The sequence below is a fragment of the Dreissena polymorpha genome, chromosome 10 (genome assembly GCF_020536995.1).
Source record: "Dreissena polymorpha isolate Duluth1 chromosome 10, UMN_Dpol_1.0, whole genome shotgun sequence".
NCBI lineage: Eukaryota > Metazoa > Mollusca > Bivalvia > Myida > Dreissenidae > Dreissena > Dreissena polymorpha.
This window is the reverse complement of record NC_068364.1, coordinates 58,258,288-58,280,137: the sequence shown is the minus strand read 5'-3', so window position 1 is coordinate 58,280,137 and position 21,850 is coordinate 58,258,288. Positions and strand designations below refer to the sequence as shown.

Genomic DNA, 21,850 nt, shown 5'->3' with positions numbered 1-21,850 from the left:
GTAAGTTTAAGATTAAGCTAATAAAAATGTTGATATTGAGATCGTAAAAACTCTTTTGAAACCACCAAACCGAAAGCATGTCTTTATGTTATAACAGTGTATCTTTCTTTCAGCGATGAGCAGGCGGTGATTGTCGGTTGATCTCAACTCGTCTATGCTTCCTTCGGTGCATTGTTAACCAACATCTGAAACAAATTTAAAATACAATTCATATAATTCAAAATATTCTATGCTTGTCATGTACATAAATTATATTTCCAATGTGCATAGTGTAACGTGTTATCGATCTGTCGTAATCCTTAAAATAATATGTCCATGTAGTATGCATGAAAGTCACGGGACATTAGCAATCGAATAAGAAAACCCGGCAAGACGTCATATCCGTTTTTTATTACTAACCATAGCCTGGTCTTCAACACTCAATGTATTGTTGATTCCTGCAGGTCAAACGAGACTGCGTATTTACTTAATTTAAACAAACGAATAGTATTTAATTGATATTCGATGAGTGTGAGCCGTGTTTTGTGAAAAGGGGGTTTAATGCATGTGCGTAAAGTGTCGTTTTAGATTAGCCTGTGCAGACCTCACAGGCTAATCAGGGACGACACTTTCCAATTAATGATATTTTTCGTTTCAAGAAAGTCTCTTCTTAGCAAATATCTAGTTTTGGCGGAAAGTGTCGTCGCTGATTAGCCTGTGCGGACTGCAATGGTTATCTCGGACGAAACTTTACGCACATGCATTAAACCCCTTTTTCACAGAGCACATGGTTGTTGAAATGTTTGCTAGAGGTTCGTGATTTAATAGTTCACAGCTGTATGGCGGCCGATTGACGGACGTGTTGGGCTATATTTTTACAGTGACAGCAATGGGTCAACTTATCCAATTCAATTAATTACAGGATCTAACAGCTGTTGAGAAGGTGTGTGTTTTTTCATAGTTCCAACGTTTAAATAAAAACGATAATTAAACCTTGCGTTAACATTTATTTAATCAAGCTTTACTCGAAAGTGTTACGCAGCGAGTAAATAAAAGTAAAAAAGTATAAAAGTAAAATTAAAATACTATGAAATTAAAAACTATTTTAGCCATGCTCCGTGAAAATGGGTTTTTTATGCATGTGCGTAAAGTGTTGTCCCAGATTAGCCTGTGCAGTTCGCACAGGCTTATCAGGGACGACACTTTATGCATAAAGTTAATTTTTGCTTAGAAGAGATTATCTTGAAACAGACAATATCGTAAAACGGAAACTGTCGTCCCTGATTGTAATTTATAATAAATGCTTACGACTTGTGTAATAAGTTTAAAAGCGTCCTAGTGCAATACATGTAGCACTTACTGACTGGGGGTCATGTTCCATCCGCGCTTCATGACTTTCTCTAATGACAGGGTTTAGGAACTAAAACATAAAATTGAGTACACAGAGTTATATGTAACGCATATTGATGTACACTTGAATAATAACACAGAAGTAAAGATCGCGGCTGCATTCTTGACGATTTTCTGATTTGCCGAATATTTAGTTTTCGATGAGTTTTACAGACGATGATTTTTTAACTGTTTATTCGTTACATCCTGAAATGAATGGACATGTGTAAACGTGTTCAACTTAACGTTTGTATATAAGAATTTAAAAAAAGTCGTATAAAAGAAAGGACTGGTTAAATTCAATTTTAGATCATACTCATTGTTCAGTTGATTGGATCAAAATAACAAACACATTGAATGTTTAAAAGCAGCTCTAATAGATAAGCCTCATTGGGTGCTTAACGTTTTCTTGCAGAGCGATTTTACTTGTCTTTATTTGACACTTAACTAATGTTCTTTTTATACCATATGTTCCCATTTTTGTATTTGTTCTTTTAAAAGTTATACATAATGAAATATCTAATTATCACAATTAACGTTACATCACGTCATGACAAATTCAATAGACACAATTATGTCATCACACTGCATAAAACAACTTTATCCCGGCAAAGCTCAAATAAATCTAAGTGAAAAGAGATGCAACTTTAAAATATATAAACTCATCTCTAGTCTTATATGACAATCTTACAATGAACACAATCACGTAATAACTGTGCGCATGGTAGCTTTATCCTGGCAAAGCTGTAATAACTATAAGTTTATATCATACGCTTGTATTGAGACAATATACTCCTGACGTAATATGCAACGTGATAACTATACATACAACAATAGGGACAGTTCCATCAAATATGCATTGGATTTTTTTCGGTATTTGTGCTGCACTTAGCCCCGTTCGCTACTGTGAACTTAAATACTTATTTATTTATTTTTTAGTTCAACATAAACTTTAAATGACGTTTTAAAAAATAAACACAATAATGTCAAGTCGAGACAGCTTCATCACGACAAGCCTGAAATAAATCAACGTGGTCAGATTTCCAACTTCCGAACATATTTTGATTAGAAAAGAATATATTATACAAGATAATATTAAATATATATTTACTTATTTATTGATATTAAGAACACATTAACCTTAGCGAGTGCTTTCCCGAAAAATCTTTATTCGAAAAGTACACTGTATTCTATTTATTCCACCATTTTGAGATTACAAAAAAAAGAAAGAGAACGTGGTAAACTATAAATGACATTATAGCATTCGAATGTGCATACAGTCATTATTGGGTTTATATTGACGGTGCAAAAATAACTAACACAATGTTTGTATGTTGTTGTTTTTATAGACACAATTCACCCCAATAGGATGGGATATGAAAATTAATTGTTATACGTACTTCATCGAAGGAACGTTCCATCGAATGTTCATTGCCGTTGGTTGGTCGTTCCGATGAAATGAGCCTGGTTCGTGTACAATCGGAACCTTGTATTAAATTTAAATAATATACTTACATAAAGTTAACTGAAATCATTGGTAGTCATCTTCTAAAAGCAACGTAAAATGTATTCATATGATATAAGCGTCGATGTAGTTGCTTGGTACACCGTTTACTGGGTACCTTCTCAAATACGTGAACAAGCCAACCTTGGCGCAAAGGTGTGACTGGAACCAGCATAGCTCTATTGAATGTGAGAACATGGAACGACAACTCTGAACAAGCGTCAAATCAAAATAAGTTATGTGCACAGTTATAGATGACATTAAACTAAATAATCAAGTCGTGAACTCTCTAAAAAATCCTCACATTTTAATCGAAACCATGTTTTACACTTTAAACTGTTGTTCTTTTTTTGTCTTATAGACATATTCAAAGGGCAACCATAGGTGTTCACTACTTAAAAGGGCCTTTTTACGTTTGGGCAAATTGACAAAATTGAAAAAATTGATTCAGATTCGCAAATTTTCGTTGTAATTATGATATTTGTGAGGAAACAGTATTACTGAACATTTACCATGCTCTAAAATATGCCATTATATGCATCTTTTTACGATTTAAAAACCTGAAAATTATAAAGCGTTGCAACGCGAAACGAAGTTATATTTTGGAGAGTTCTGTTGTTGTCGTTATATTTTGTGAAACTACGAATATTGCTTATATAAAGTATAAAATACATAAGTCATTGTATCAGGAAGGATGGCCGAGTGGCCTAAGCGGTAGACTTTTTACTCCAGGACTCCAGGGGTCAGTGGTTCGAGCCCTGCTGAGGGTTACCTTTCTTTTCTTTTTTAAAAATTTTATTCTTGATTTTTACTGGAGCATTTTAGATCCAATGTTTACATTTATCAATATAAAGCATCTAATGACAAACTTCAAAACATGCCAAAATCTGTGAAAAGGCCCCTTTAAGCCTGAAATATGATAAATTATGAGACTATAGTAAACAATTGCACCAGAAAAAGGTTACATTCCACCACAAAACAGCCGTAAAACAGAAGGTGCAAAAACAGTCGATTTGAATTTGTGTAAAGATCTTCCTGGGTTTTAAACATATATGATAGCTTAAAACGATTTGGCTTTAAGTGTCCTTTAAGAAAATGTATGGCTATTTGGGCCTTTCCCTATGAGCAAAATGTTTCATTTATTTTCGCTTAAAGGTGTCGCTTTAACATTGAATTGTGTAAGAAAAATGTTTAGTGTATAGTAAACACAAAACAGGCCCCGTGACGAAAGGGCACTACTTTTTATATCAAATCAGAATTTGTGTGCGGGATGTTATGATCATTTGTATGTTTCGCAGTAAAGTTGCGTTTTGTATCATGACTTTAACGAGCATTGCGAATTTTAAATTAAAAAAAATGTTGTTTTTTTTTTCAGTGGAAAAGATGAAATAAAAAACATACACAAAACTCGTCTTAAGCGTCTCAAAGCGCACTTACTCGCGTTGAAAGAAGCGATGCACATGTTATAATTGATGCTTATTCCAGTATTTTGGCTGATGAGTAATAATTAGGTGAATGTGTTCGCTTTTGACCGCCCTTTATAAATCAAATCATCGACGGCGAAAGCTATTTGGTCCATCATGCCTTATTATAAAATGCATTTTCAATCATTTCTACGTGATCGATAGATCTGAAATTTGGAATGAACATTGGACATCGGTAACTTATTATCAAGACGAGACTGTTTTTTGCGATGTGTCTTAGAGGTTTCATTACACTTAATTATCAAGTAATGCAGGGCTTACTCTCTACAAACATCATCACACTTTTCTCGAAGGCATGTTTTACACCTTTGACTGCTGTTATGGTTTTATCTGTTTGAGATTTTGAAATGGTAAACATAGGTATTCATTTCTAAATCCCTGGAATATGATAAAGATAAAGACTTAAGTTAAAACCGTCGATTTTTAATTGTGTCAAGTTCGTTCTGGATTTGAACATAAACTATATTTTGTATTTCTAAAATCGATTTTGCTTAGAATGCGCTTTACGAAAATATATGGGTATGGGGTCCATATGCGCAAAATGTTGCATTTATGTTCGCTTTAAAATGTGGCTTTTATTTTAAACTATGTAAGGAAAATATTTAGTATATTGTGGCCTCGTAAATGATAAATATTGGGTATATGATTTATTCCGCGGTCATGACTTTGTTTGAACATTGACTGAAAACATTTTAAATTAACATGGAGCTTGGTTTTACATACTCGCATCACTACTGGTTACCGACTTTGGCCTAGTTATACATACTCGCATCACTACTGGTTGTCGACTCTGGCGCCTTCGTGTCGTAATCGTTGTCTCTTGAGCTTGATATAGACCTGCTCATGTCTTCATCCGCCATAATATCTTCAATGTTGATGACGATGTTATACTTTGTGTCATATTCAGAACCCGTTGCAGGCTTGGCGGAAAACTGGTCCACGCATGCAAGGAGAATTAGGCAGTTAACCTGTAGAAGAAGAGCACAAAACGGATACGTGATTTCTTCCAAGAACCATGTCCAGGGTGCAGGATCACGTGACTTTGTGGGAATCGGTAAGTGGTGATTTTTTTCGAATGAATTTTTAAAACAATTTATCTTAAGAATTTCAACTAGTGCATATAAGGCAGATTTGTATGCTGCTTATGGCAATATGATATACATCAGAATAACTTTCTTTAATAATAATGTGGTCCTGTCAAAATATTATATGTGCACTGCATTTATTTATACGGTCATGCTTCACGCAACGTGAAGTTTTGTCACCGATTTCAGACGTATTCAATGATTTATTCTGATACCATAAGATATCGACACAAACTGCCAGAAACACTGTCTTTTATGCACGACAGATTTTTGCAAATGAATTTCAATAACTTGAGATATTTGCAAAAATAAAGTTCTACACGGTGTGTTTACATTCTGTCAAGCCCGTGTATAAACCACTGAAAACCCCGTTGATTCTGCACCATGATTTACACTTTAACTGATATTAAGTTGAATACTTCAGCATGGGTAAAATAAAACATACACATTGGACATCGACTTGGGCCCTAAGGAATTGTTTTTGTATTGTACATTCATATATATTTACCAATACAAGTCATGCACAATAATCGTTTTGTGAATGAGATTGAGTTAATAATTTTATTATGACAGTTTTTGTGTTAATGTTAATCTAGTAAAATAACACCCGCAATGAACTGTATCGATATTACTGTTTTGAATCGAGTCGGTATTGTTGAATAGCAACTATAAGAACTATTAGGTGTTGTTATCAACTACCAACCCATGAGTAGTTTTGGTTAGAGAAACCGCGTTCTTAGTATTACAAACTATGTTGATGGAGTTCTAAGAACGAAACAATGAGGCATTGTAAAAATTTGACACCTTTACAAAATTATGATCACAACTAATTGGTTGTACATATAATTGTAAAACAATTTGATCAGAAAATTATGTTTAAACATTTAGTTCTTTTCTGATTAAATTATTTATTGATGCTGACAAATATATGTGTGCGGTGTTTTTGTGCCTGCAACACGATACGGTCTTACAAGTTGTAAAAGTAATACGACAGGTGTATCGATTCCAATTAGGTGGGATTTTGTGTGTGATGGTAAGGTATATTTCATTATTCATTACTAATAGCCTTGGTCTAGCTGTACTGTAGAATACAATCATAGCAGATTTTGTTTAACCACATTCAAAATTAATACCTACGTTTCGCGATATTGTTTATGAGAATGGCTCAGGCGCATGCATACCGTTTCGCTACGATACCGAGCTTCAAAACACCGGACTGACACATGCATCTAGCCAAGCCAACATTGAGTATATGACATAGATGACGCATGCATCTAGCCAAGCCAACATTGAATATAAGACATAGATGACGCATGCATCTAGCCAAGCCAGCATTGAGTATATGACATAGGTGACGCATGCATCTAGCCAAGCCAACATTGAGTATATGACATAGATGACGCATGCATCTAGCCAATCCAACATTGAATATATGACATAGATGACGCATGCATCTAGCCAAGCCAACATTGAGTATATGGCATAGGTGATACGTGCATCTAGCCAAGCCAACATTGAGTATACAACATAGGTGATACGTGCATCTAGCCAAGCCAACATTGAGTATATGACATAGATGACGCATGCATCTAGCCAAGCCAACATTGAGTATATGAAATAGATGACGCATGCATCTAGCCAAGCAAACATTGAATATATGACATAGATGACGCATTCATCTAGCCAAGCAACCATTGAGTATATGACATAGGTGACGCTTGCATCTAGCCAAGCCAAAATTGAGTGTATGAAATAGATGACGCATGCATCTAGCCAAGCCAACATTGGATATATGACATAGATGACACATGCATCTAGCCAAGCAACCATTGAGTATATGACATAGGTGACGCTTGCATCTAGCCAAGCCAACATTGAATATATGACATACTAGTAGGTGATACGTGCATCTAGTCAAGCCAACATTGAGTATATGACATAGATGACGCATGCATCTAGCCAAGCCAACATTGAGCATATGACATAGGTGATACGTGCATCTAGCCAAGCCATCGTTGAGTATAAGACATAGATGACGCATGCATCTAGCCAAGCCAACATTGAATATATGACATAGATGACGCATGCATCTAGCCAAGCTAACATTGAATATATGTCATAGATGACGCATGCATCTAGCAAAGCCAACACGTAGTATATGGAAAAGGCAATGCATGCATCTAGTCAAGCCAACATTGAATATATGCCATAGATGACGCATGCATCTAGCAAAGACAACACTTAGTATATGGAAAAGGCAATACATGCATCTAGCTCGCAATAGTAGTAACGCGTCTGAGATTTCATTCAAAAGATTGGTATCAAACAGAAGCAGAAATATCGTGTAAACCAATATAAGATATTAAGTTATTATAACAAAATGAAGCATTTTAAGCAAATATGGTACATGTCCAGACGATTTCGTCCAAGAATTGTAAGTATGTACATATAGACAACATGTATGCTTTCGGAATAATATCTTAAAATTACGGTGGCATAGAGGTGACAATCACACCTCTTTGTTTTAAATTACAATCCTCTTTTTTCTATCTCGTGGCCACGAGTTAGCTAAGTCAGGATCTCGAGATCTGGAAATTTTCTCCTCTTTTGTTTAATGCACCCTTCCTTTATTTACTGCACCGCTCTTTTTTTAATTGCACTCCTCTTTTATTTAGTTGTGCACTCCTCTTTTTTCTATCTCGTGGCCACGACATAGCTCACTCGTGGCCACGAGTAACTAAGTCTTGAACACGAGATAGAAAAATAGGAGTGAAATTTAAAAAAAGAGGAGTGAATGTCACCTATTATGCGGCGTCTCATCTGGGTTTACGCTGTTTGCAATGTCCTTTTTTCAGGACGCTAGGCATAAATGGGTTAATGAAAATATTGAAAATACCGAGTGTTTCAAGGGACACAAAACAATGCGTGAGCTTGCGAATATCTGTGTACATGAACACGCTTGCGTTACCTAAGTCAATACTGAAAAGTTTTATCATTCGAACACATATTTTAATAAGCACTTATTGTTTTTTGTATTTATCACGCGTATCTGTGTATATATCAAAAACAACAAATTTGCGCTGTAATATGCTTATAATATTTATAAATTGTGCTGGGTGTGGAGCGGGAAGCCATCGACCCACACACCTATTCACGAGGAAAATAAAATACATGGAACGGAAAAATTATAACACAGAAAAAAACCTTCCAGTATAATAAAAAAAATTGTTAATAAATAAAAAAACTGGATGACTTACGATAAGCAGCCTCATGATGTACACGATTTCCTAATTATTTGCATTTTTAAATTCAAACGCAGAATCGGAATGAATAAAACACCATATATCACCCATTTATGTATCATAATACACGACTCTCACACGCACCAAAATCCTTATAAGCACTCTGGCATCCTTAACACCAAAACCACTCATCATAATTCAGCCGACTTAATTTGTTTAACGTGAACATTCATAATTTAAAGGACAGTGAACTTTATTGTCGCTTCGTTGTTCGATCGGAAATCTTAAGTACGCACACATGATAACAAAAATATGTGTCCCTTAATTAACATGTAACATACTGCTTTAGACGTTTACTTTATAGCTTGTACTTTTTCAGCGCTAGCTTGTTTCCTCTCGTATCAATAGTCTAGTCAGTTATGAATTAGTCATTCAAATTGCGCACACAAGTGTTCGCTTCTGTGCAAGGTACTGGACAAAATTTATAAGCTTGACAATATTTATAAAAAAACATATAATTACAAATATGTTTCCATTTCTTTGAACATGAACGTAAACATACATTTAGGATGAAACACACTAGTTGTTGGAGACATCATGATTAAATTATCTAATATCAGATACGAATGAGGTAGGCACACTTTAACATTTGACGTTGACCGTTTATTGTTGTGTATGTGGGTCGAAAACTCTCACACATGATTTATCTAATATATAAATATTAAAATTGAATAAATTTTTTCCACATTGTTTGCACATTTATTCTTTTTGGTTTGGTTCGCTTGTGTTTTATGTTGGTATAATACCAAAAATTTGGCACACGAATAAAAAAACGTGGTGTTGACATCTGATTTTGTACCACTGATGCCACTCCTTAGACCGATGTTGTAGTGGACAGTCGCATGCACGAGCGGCGCCCAGATTATATTTGAACAAAATTCGTAACGCAAAATAAGAACTACCATAATTAAAGTGAGGGTTCAATATGAGATTAATGACATGCCTTTTTCATCTTACACATGTACGGTCATGATTCAAAAGTCTTGTTAATATTCGTTTGGTCCAGTTTTTTTCGCTCGTCCTTTAAATATGTGTAATACCTATAACTGGAGGGTATGTTTACAAGTGTGACTTGAGGCACTGTCCGGCAGGGAATCCATTGACTTCAAACCTTCAAGGAACAGTTTATGAGCGTCATTTTAAACAAACGGCTTAATTACATTATTGTTATAGAACAAGCAATTAACTTCAGTTCCAATGCTGATTGAGCGAATCTCGATTTTTCTCTATAAGAGAAACCAGCCCTTGCCATGAAAATGTTATCAAAAGAGTCCCGCTAAACGAGCTTGAGGTTTTCGCTAACTGTTTCGTCGTTTATCAAGTTACAAACGGTGCCACATCATACAACACACTTTAATTGAAAATAGTCTAATCAGACGTAACACAGTTCTTTTATCTTCTACATCTTAACGCCACGTATAGCTGCTATGATACAGTCCTCCTCTTCTTAATTTAAATCAGTTAAGCGGATAAACTGTGCATTTTTCCCCTCATGGAATCTTCCAATATTTTGGTGATAATGTTACATACAGGTCCCTTAGAGTTGCCTAACATAGACGAGATCTCGCGTTTTGTCGGTGGTTTAACTGTGGCGATCATTGTTCTGATGACTTCCGGTGTGGCCACGTATCGGCGATATCTAAACTTCAGCATAGGAAGGCCAGCATTTATAGTTTGGAGTTGATGTAAAATATTATCATGAATGTTCTTCATTGAGCACAAGGAAATCGAATATTACATTGCTTTCAAGGCATATTGAATACCCCTATACGTGTGTTAAGTCTTAAAAAATATCACGCTTCAACTTAAGCATTAATTGTTCCACGCACCGTACAATAAATTACGAATAGTGATGTTGAAACATCATGGTTACATGCTGGATTAAAAGCAATTGCATGTTTTTTCACGCGGCTCTTTCTTAAAGCCACTTAACTTATTTGGCATATTAAAGAGATATTAAGGGCATCTAACAGTTTATAGGTGTCTATCGCAACCGTTGTTTATTTTTGGTGTTTTCACTTCATATACACGTATATTTGTTAATGCAGCATCAACATACTAAAACAATATCCCGGAAAGAGAAAAATAATTCATTTGAATATCAACCGTAATTTCGTTTGACAACTGATCATGTATGTACGATGTGAACCTAAATTTAGTTTTAGTGCAGATTCGTTCATACGACACACATACACAATTTTGTTTTACGGATCATTTCGGCTTAGAGGACTGGGTGAGTCACGTAAGAATATCGAATATAAAATATATTTTTATAAACCACTGGTAGCAATATGAGTTGCAGATAATTGGTCAATAACCACATTTTAACTAACTCTTTTGACCTGTTTATTCTTTTCAGCTCAATTCAACAATGAAAAATGCCCATAATATCACTTTAAATTTACGTATAAATTAGAAACATATTTTATCTATGCCAATTAGAATATATCTGGTGGTTACAAGGTTGAAATCCGTAAAGTCACGTTTGTCGAAATGGAGTATACGTCTAGAAATCCTACTTTCGGTTTTTAAAGCGGTACCGTTTGGAAAATAATTAATTACTTGCTAACTAGGTTATAGATTTATTTTTTCTATGCCAATTAGAATATATCTAGTGGTTACAAGGCAGAAATCCGTCTTTTTGCGCTTTGAAACTTAAAAGTAATCGCGTTTGTCGAAATGGACGTATACGTCTAGAAATCCTACTTACGGTTTTAAAAGCGGTAAACAATGGTATTGTCATATTGATTTTTTTACACATTTTTTTAATGACTACAGTACATGTGTATCGGATAACGTGGAGAAACATGTAGCAGATTGTTCCTTTGTTTTAATCATACAATGGTGATGGCATCGATTTTTCTTCAAAAATAGTTTTTAAATAACCCACACATATGAAGTAGCAAAATATGTAGCAGATTGTACCAAACAAAGCAAAGTCTGACAAAGGCATTGCCTTAGATTCTCCCACATTATATTTTTAATTACGTAGATCTATGTCAGTTGACGTAGGAAAATTGTAACAGATTGCTCGAAAAAGTTCTCTTAGTTAATTACAATTGTGTAAGTACTAATAGTAGTGATAGAAAAAGTAGTCTTAGTGGTATTGGAAGTAGTGGTAGTATTGGTGGTTCTTATAGTGATAGTGGTAATGAGGAAGTAGTGGTAACGGTAGTAGTATTTGTATAAATGGTAGTCGTATTATTTGGATTAGAGGTAAAATATCTGAATAGAAAAGGTAGTGGTAGTAGGTGGTGGTGATGGTGGTGGTGGTGGTGGTGGTGGTGGCGTTGGTGGTGATGGTTGTGGTGGCTGTGGTGGTGGTGGTGGTGGTGGTGGTGGTGGTGGTGGTGGTGGTTGTGGTGGTTATGGTAGTGGTGGTAATGGTGGTGGTGGTAATTGTACTGGTGGTGGTGGTAATGGTGGTGGTGGTGGTGGTGGTGGTATTGGTGGTGGTGGTAGTGGTGGAGGTGGTGGTGATTGTGGTGGTTGTGGTGGTTGAGGCGATGACGGTGGCGGCGTCAGCGATGGAGGTGGCGGTGGAGGTTGTGGTGGCGGTAGTGTGTTAAAGAATGAATCGTTACTACAAACACTGATTTATTTTGATTAGTCTATCTATATAAATTAAGTTTCAACATCGACAATTATAAGAAGCACACGAACATATAAATAAGATGTACATGTATATGAAGTCATCAACGCTTAAAAAAGGCACAGAATAGCCGTACATGCAAGCTAAATGCGCATTCTTGAAATGTCTTTATTATCGGAATTCCCGATTTCTCCTATAATGGCCGATCTTGTATCAAAAGGCATGACTTATATTACATAATTATAGTATGACTTTTACTGACTAAAATACATCTTGATGAAAGTGTTTAAAAATACTTCTTATTTAACTTTAGCCAGAGTTCAAGCAAATACAAATATCAGCATACGTTGTGCGCTTTTGGTTTATATAATGCAATAAATGTTGTGTTGCTAACAGTAGTATGTGTATAAAGCCTATTTACATGTTAATGTGAAGGAGCGTAACCAGAGCTCCAGATAATTTTTTCAGCCAAGGGGTATTTCACTCACGAAATTTTTAATTGATGAGTAAAAATCAAAATCCAATAATTTTAAGGAGTATTTATGTTCAATTTCTTACACATGCATCGCCGTCCGTTGCAATTTTGAGCCACGGAAAACTTACTTTCCAATTAGAAATAGTCTTGTCTGTGACCTTATTTCCGTCATGTTTTCTTTCTCTGCACCGATTTTATAACATCTGTTAATATACTGTCAATAAAATGGCGTAATATTATTTCCGATGTTACTACTGATGATGTCGACTTAAATCGACCATTTTTAACTGGTTCGCCATTAGTTTTTTGTTTTATATACATGACAATAAAACACAAACACAAGCAGACGCTGCGGCATACGGCACAAAAAGAAAGGCGCTTTCGGGACAGAGACTGCCGGTCAGGACAGCACAGATCGTGACAGTCATATGAAAAACAAGCAAGCAGCAAGTTTTCGCATTTCATTATAATTCAAGTGGATTCATTGATTGCGAACCGGATTCAATATATCTAACGGGTTAAACATATGCTAAGTCACGTTATCTGGTAAGAGGGTGGTATCCGTAAAACTTTTTTTTATTATATGTGTATTTTGGCTGCCATTTAAAAAGTGCTTGAAGGAAAAAGATTTTTAGCCGGATTTTTTTCGAAAAAATCTCGGCTTATAGATTGATGTTGTCGGGCGGGCGGGGGGGCGGGCGGGCGGGCGGGGTGGCGGCGTGCTCGAAAATGTTAAAGTTCTTATTTCATGGTATAACTTTGGTATGCTTGGACCTAGAGTCTTCAAACTTAACATGAAGGTTGGCCAGGATTAACAGATGACCACTGGTCATTTCAAGGTCATTCATTTGAAGGTCAAGGTCACTGTGACCTTCAATATAAAAAATGTTAAAGTTCTTATAACTTTGGTATGCTTGGACCTAGAGTCTTGAAACTTGACATGAAGGTTGGCCATAACTAGTTAGTAACCACTGGTCATTTCAAGGTCATTCATTTGAAGGTCAAGGTCACTGTGACCTTGAATGTAAAAATGTTAAAGTTCTTATTTCATGGTATAACTTTGGTATGATTGGACCTAGAGTCTTCAAACTTGACATGAAGGTTGGCCAGGATTAACAGATGACCACTGGTCATTTCAAGGTCATTCATTTGAAGGTGAATGTCACTGTGACCTTCAATATAAAAATGTTAAAGTTGTTATAACTTTGGTATGCTTGGACCTAGAGTCTTGAAACTTGACATGAAGGTTGGCCAGAACTAGTAAGTAACCACTGGACATTTCAAGGTCATTCATTTGAAGGTCAAGGTCACTGTGACCTTGAATGTAAAAATGTTAAAGTTGTTATAACTTTGGTATGCTTGGACCTAGAGTCTTGAAACTTGACATGACGGTTGGCCAGAACTAGAAAGTAACCACTGGACATTTCAATGTCATTCATTTGAAGGTCAAGGTCACTGTGACCTTGAATGTAAAAATGTTAAAGTTCTTATTTCATGTTATAACTTTGGTATGCTTGTACCTAGAGTCTTCAAACTTGAAATAAAGATTGGCCAGTACTAGAAGATGACCACTGGTCATTTCAATGTCATTCATTTGAAGGTCAAGGTCACTGTGACCTTAAATGTTAAAATGTTAAAATTGTTATAACTTTGGTATGCTTGGACATAGAGTCTTCAAACTTGACATGAAGGTTTGCAAGCACACTTAGATGACCACTGGTCATTTCAAGGTCATTCATTCTAAGGTCAAGGTCACTGTGACCTTGAATGTAAAAATGTTAAAGTTCTTATAACTTTGGTAGGTAAAAATGTTAAAGTTCTTATTCCATGTTATAACTTTGGTATGCTTGTACCTAGAGTCTTCAAACTTGACATAAAGGTTGGCCAGTACTAGAAGATCACCACTGCTCATTTCAATGTCATTCATTTGAAGGTCAAGGTCACTGTGACCTTAAATGTTAAAATGTTAAAATTGTTATAACTTTGGTATGCTTGGACATAGAGTCTTCAAACTTGACATGAAGGTTTGCAAGCACACTTAGATGACCTCTGGTCATTTCAAGGTCATTCATTTGAAGGTCAAGGTCACTGTGACCTTCAATGTTAAAATGTTAAAATTGTTATAACTTTGGTATGCTTGGACCTAGAATCTCAAACTTGACGTAAAGGTTTGCAAGCACACTTAGATGATGATAAAAATCCGGCTTCAATGCGGTCATCTCCGACCGCGGAACTCTTGTTCTTTAGTGCCACACAAGAGATAAACTGATATAAAAAATGTATATGCTTGACGTTGGGCGATTCGGGTTTCATCGAATGTGATGTTAAATGTTTTTACCATAAGCGTACATCGATTCTCAACAATGCAGCGGGCAACCTCCGCGCAGAAATTTGACTGGAACCTGCACAGCTGGATCAAATCCCTGCCATCATACAAAACCACGTGATGATAGCTGAGCCACGTGATACACTAATCGCGTCTAACAGTATCAACGTCATAGAAAACAATGCCGAAAAAGAATTTGCCGGAGAATTGTTTCCTTTGTTAAAACAAGAGTTTTATGTTTAACCGGAAAATAAGACCCATATATATATATATATATATATATATATATATATATATATATATATATATATATATATTTATATTTATACCAATACATAGTGCCAGTTACGCGGTCTCTGTAGTTTTCAGACTGTACTTACGAGGTCAATATAAAAAACGGGGTCTATATACAACCCCGCAATCTAGGCTCCTTTAATTACTATGAGGGGGGTGTAGGGGAGGTAATGCAATCAAATCTCACAATAAGGTCTTAAATCGAAAACCACAATCAGGTCTGAAATTGAAATTGTATATACCTCGCAAATAAGTTCGCTATATATTTCCTTGTATAAGACGTTAAATAAATGACGTATTTATATACAATAATAATAGTAGGTACCCCTATATACCTTAATTCGTGTTTATATCGGATAAAAAAGGGTATGGAGATACATGTATTTAAAGTGGGAACCCCATAACCTATTTCTAAATCAGAGACCCCGTAACTGGCCATATGTGTGAATATATATATATATATATATATATATATATATATATATATATATATATATATATATATATATATAATGATCTAAACTCCCTGCCGTTATTACCAACTAAGTCATAATAGTCGAACCACGTGGCCGTCTTACAGTATCAACGGTTATTTTTAAATTTGTAAACAGTAATTTTTACTTTTTTAATTAAAGTAAATTAATTTAATTATTATGAACCTAAACTTATACACTATTTTTAAAATATAAAATAAAATGATACTCCTTTTCATAATATAATACTTAAAAAAACAACATCCTACCGAATCTGGTAGGATTTTCTTTTGATGTCAGAGGTTGTATGTGAGAGCATGAAACGACAACTCTGCGTGGGGATTGTGCAGCGGGGAGCGGGGAGACTTTATATTTCGATAAAGGGAAGTTTATTCAATTGCATCAATTACAAGAGACAAAACTCTGTTCATAATGTTTAAAGAGCTGTTGTTCTTTGATTTGTTTCGTTTACAATCTATAATTTTATTACAATTAATTACATTGAGAAGACACTTAATAGATCTACAGAGGAAATTATTGAACATTGCGGATAAACCTGAATATGTTTCGGCTTTTGAATTTATTAGCATTGTTATGTTGTTGTTGATTTTTCAAATCCGTATTACACAATTTAATAATTCAGACTTAAATATTATCAAAGAGATTCCCAAAAAACTTGTTTATGGAGTATTTTTTAATATATTATTTCTAAAGTACTTGCTCAAAGCATACTCAAAAAAAAAATTAATAATATTTTAATGAAAGGGGGCATCGAGCATTTGTTTGTTCAACAAATAGCTAAACTATGTCTGTTCTTCCAAAATGTAACGGTCAATATCAGTTTGGGAAAAATCAAGCATTCAGCGACATTCGGTTCTAAGATTGGCACATCGTGTTATTGATGGCAAAATTGTTCTTTAGAATTTAGACCTGAATAAAACGTTGCTCCGACGTTTAGCCACAGACGGCTTGTTTATACGAATAAGCGAACACGTGTGTTACAATAAAATGATCATATAAGAATGACGTTTATCCCATCATCAGGCGTGCATTGTAAACCACTATGGAATATATTTTCCTTTATTTCGGCAATGCTAAAATATAGCTTTCACGCGCGGTGGAGGATGGTCATGTTACTAAGAATCCATTATGTACACACCGGTCTAACTGACCTGTGAACTAACGCGAAAGGAATTCTGGGTAGCACTTCTTTAACAAGTGAAAAGTGAAAGCGAAAGTAGGTCAGGTAATCGTGCTTCTGATAATCGCTATCAGTCTTAATAGAGATTTAAAATCACATTTAAACATAATTAAATTACATTTCTTTTAACAACATTTCGCTTTAAACACACAATAAAAACGATTTTTCTTTCATTATTAACATTTTCATTCCTACGCAGAACTACTTTGGCGGAAGCATAATTCCCCAAACCAGGGGAATGTGATGCGTCTTAGTATAGAGGTGACAATAACGTAGTGACGTCACCATCTATGTATAGAATGCTAAGAATCAACTATAAAGTAATCATTTTTAGTAAAATCGAATGAGATTCATCAAAACAAACAAGTTTGATACCAAGATGTTATATATTTTAAACAGAAAATGCAACAAAAGAAGCAGGAAGCATTCTTTTCAAATATTAAGTGCGCGTACTCATGACGTCATTATTAACACGTCATACGACAAAAGTCATATTATTTCCTGTTAAAGCTGAATTTTTTTAGTGTTGTTTTCATTATTTCTATAAAATCGGGGACGTAGAGGTATGATAAACAGAAAAACAGGTTAGTTCCTGATCTTTTTGTAATATATTAGGCTCGGCAGGGATAAAATAATAAAACAATTTTTGCTTAAAATAACTTTGGGATTTTCCGTGTAGTTCTATTTTCCTATTCTATTTTTAAAGAAATAATTTACGACTCATAAAATTTATGGCTCGTGGTTCAGATTTTCTAAGCCTCGTAAAATAAACTTCGCTTTATTCGGCACCGACCTAGTATTCTATATTTCTCACAGGATGTCCCGTAAGTGTAGTGGTTGGTAAAGGCGCTTCTCACATAGGTGACCCGCACTCTGAAAAACTAGTTTCATACGTCAGCGTAAAGTATCCTCCTCTATAAGCATGACTGTGCAGTTAGCACAGTGTTATCAGGGACGATGCGTTCCGCCTGTACGGTAATTTTCGTTTAAAGGAAGTCCCTCCCTTTCGAAAATTCAGTAAATGCAGAAAGTGGATTTCCTGATTAGCCAGTACAATCGAGTCTTTACGCACTTTCCGAGATCGCGGCTCATATATATTATCATGGAATTATGTATTACATGTACTTTAAAACACTTATTGAAGAACATATATGAAGTTATGTTTTGTCAATATTGTTTGCATAAGTTAATCTATTTTGTAATAAAAACATCTGTTTCTGTTATGCGTCTTATGTTATGTTATTCTACGAAGATGGTTGATACAAGATTGATATGGTTAATATGGTTCAGGCCATAACACCTACCACCAATATTCAAATAAAATAAAATTGAGCCGTGCTCTGTGAAAAAGGGGTTTAATGCATGTGCGTAAAGTGTCTTCCTATATTAGCCTGTGCAGTCCGCATAAGCTAATATGGTCTATACTTTCCGCTTGTATGATATTTTCTGTTTAAAGAAAGTATCTTCTTAGCAAAAATCCATTTTAGGCGGAAAGTGTTGTCCCTGTTTAGCTTATACGGACTGCACAGGCTAATCTGGGACGACACTTTACGCACATTAATTAAACCCCCTTTTCACAGAGCGCCGCTTATTTGTATTAAATTCAATTTTAAACGCGACCTGTGTTCGACTTTTAATTCCCATCAATATAATCAATAGTAGTGCTGCAACAATACGCCAAAAACCGTATTGCAATATATTGTCAGTTCAAAAACCCGTATTGCAATATATCGCAATATATTACACCTCAGAGATATTGGTCCTTCTATATCGAGATGACCGGTTTCAGTATGTAAAATGAGATGAAGAACCTAGTAGTATATGGACCGGTCACTTTTTTTTGTATATGGACCGTTCGGGGTTACACACCACTAAATTTGCACTGTTTAACTGTAAAATGACGTCATTTTTTAACGAATGACGTCATTATTCCTGCGAAATTCTTCAGTTTATCTCTTTTAAACCATAAACAATCGTACAACACTGTACAATGGTAAAGGGGAGACTCTTCGGTGTAATATAAGAAAAAGTAAACTCCACTTCGGTCCCAATGGCATTATAGTGACCAGCCAGGCAGCCAAAAACTGAATATGGACCTGAACCTACGGCTTCGGTCCATATATGGTTTGTGGCTGCCTGGCTGGTCACTATAATGCCATAGGGACCTCAGTGGAGTTTACTATTTCATAAATATTGCTAACTTGTACCACAATTATAACTTGCCAATTACCCGAAAATCACGTATATCCAGTTTTAAAGCAAATTCTGGTATATATTTACTATAAATGTGCTCAAGAATAACAAGAAACACAAACATTCGCAAATTTTCTTAAGTATCAAATACATTTTGGCATTCGTTACTATTTAAAGATGTGATGAAATAACGTCCAACCGGGGCGTTTTTTTCCACTGAACACGCGTAATTCACCTGACGTGATGTTCCCGTTTTTATACAACACAAAATACACCCATACTTTCCATGCGACGTTCTACATGTCTGTATAATTTTCGCGCGTTTTTTATTGAGACAAAGGATAAAGCACTTTTTATTTGACGCTAGAAATTTTTATTGTTGCAATTTATTAAAATTTGGAAGCGTATTTCCAAAATTCGGATAACAAATCAAATTTTATAATGCTCAATTCAGAATCGAATGAAACATTTACAGCTGTGCGTAATTAATTCAACGATAATCTGTTCAAAAGCATCGAACGAATGCTCCGATGTAACAACGCTACTCTGTATAATACACTTTCAGAATGCTATTTTTACGGAAAAAAAAATATTTACACTGCTTTGTTTAGGTTACCTTGTTATCATTGTTTCGGATGGCTTTTCTGGACGAAATGTGAATGAATTTTTGTAAAATTTTCGTACCGGTATAATGAAAATCGTATTGCAATACAATATGCGGATTGCGTATTGCGATATATACCGATATATTGTTGCAGCACTAATCAATAGGGTCGCGTTTTGGGAAAGTATTGCTTAATGCATGTTTATTCAGTTTTGTTCATTAATAAGCTTGTTCTTTCTGCAGACAAAAGAGACGATGTCAATCGTCATAATCATAATCATGTTTCACGCCGGGTATGCGGATACTTTGATAACAGATGGCACTTCGATACCAGATAACAACAAAAGCCACGCGCGAGAGTGGAGTTCTTCAGCTTTTTTGCATTTATGTTCTGTTCATTTGGTTTTCAGACACGTAACATTGTTTGGTCGAGTAATTGTATAGTACTTCGTATTGCGGAGCAAGAAAGTCGTGAAAAAAAGAGATAAAATTGCATCGATAATCATCATGAATTCGATGATCAGTACGTATTTTAACAAAATAAAAATACTTGGAAATAAATCAAGAATGTGCCAACTAATAAAAATAAAAGTTCAATATGTCCATTAATGTTACAACATTTTAAATTTTAGTTAAATAAAGTATTTGAGGAAATTCAAATGTTTTAAGAGTCGGATGCCAAATTTTTATGGACACTTCTTTTACCGATCATCTCAAAGACAATGGCACTTCGATTCCAGATAACTCGACACTTTTTACCAGATATAACACACTCTATCTAGTGAATAAAAAATGCAGATTTCGCTGAGGAATAATTCTATAGTAAGCAGACAATAAATAAAAATGTATGTACTGACGTAAATTAAAAACAAATTACCGAAACATGTTATTATCCGTTTGAATTATTATAATAAAAGGGAAGAAGTGTAAAGGGAAGTGCTTCCTATAAGAAGAGCTCTATATAAAAGCAATTTTCCAATCTCTTTTAAATTTTGTGGCTACGCATTAGTATCGTCTTCGTGATGCGATTCTAATGAGCACCAATGACAAAGGATTTTATGAGGTGTATTGGCCGCTTTAAGACCCCTTGCTCCCCTTATCTAGAGTCCTGCTATAAGTTCAATTGAACACAGTCGTGTTGATCCACATGATCCGTTGTATTTTCAATTCTCTTAATATCAATTGACCACTTAAAACAAGTTTATTATTTAGACAATCAATTTCGGTCGTCACTTGAAATATATTACTTCAGAAATAAGCATTTGAATCTTATTTAAAATTTGCACTTATAAGAATAATTATATAAATTAATAGTCATAATAAAGACCTAAGATTTCTGAAAACGAGCAACGCCATAGGTGATATTTTACATGTGTATGTCATTGCGTTATGCATAGATTCCCAATGTGTCGGGCTTGACAATGCAAATTTATTCGTACTTCAAAATGTCTGGTAAGAATAGAAATAATATACATAAATGCATTTCAGGTAGAAGATAAAACTCGATTATCAGAGTGCCCACTTTGTTGAAAGTCTCTGTTATCCGAAGTTCCCCTTTATCGGGAATCAAAGTATGCGCAACTTCATGAATACCACCTATTAAAACAGGTTCTATCTTCGTTTATATTTCATTAAATACTATCAAAATTTCAGTATTTGAAGCACAGTGATTACTCTACATGCTGGAAAATAAAACAATTTCTTGCAATATTTCTAAGTTGTTTTATTTTGTTGAAATGTGTACTGTTCATCCCGTTTATGCTGTTTTCCGACCGAATTTTCCATTTTTTGGGGGAAAAATCTATAATTCTTCCGTGATTTTTTTCTTTGCAATAGAAAAGGATACACCATTTATAAACTCGACCATGCGCTTTGTCTAAAAAACTAATCTTTATGATATAACTTTAAAAAAAAAACTGATGAACTTACCTCTCGCGCGTGGCATTTGT

The 21,850-nt window shown here is 34.9% G+C and overlaps 1 protein-coding gene across 2 annotated transcripts in view; it reads left to right on the top strand.

Annotated features, from left to right (window-relative positions):
- Positions 1 to 21,850, top strand: part of LOC127848171 (perlucin-like protein) — a 262,524-nt gene that overhangs the window by 4,201 nt on the left and 236,473 nt on the right. Inside the window, exon 5 of one of the 2 annotated variants that reach the window (XM_052380472.1) lies at positions 114 to 223. The exons of the other annotated variant lie outside the window; for it this stretch is intronic. Coding sequence (XP_052236432.1) covers positions 114 to 141 — 28 coding nt within the window. The 3' untranslated portion in view covers positions 142 to 223. Of the gene's footprint in view, positions 1 to 113; positions 224 to 21,850 lie in introns of those variants that run through there. 2 annotated transcript variants of the gene reach the window in all.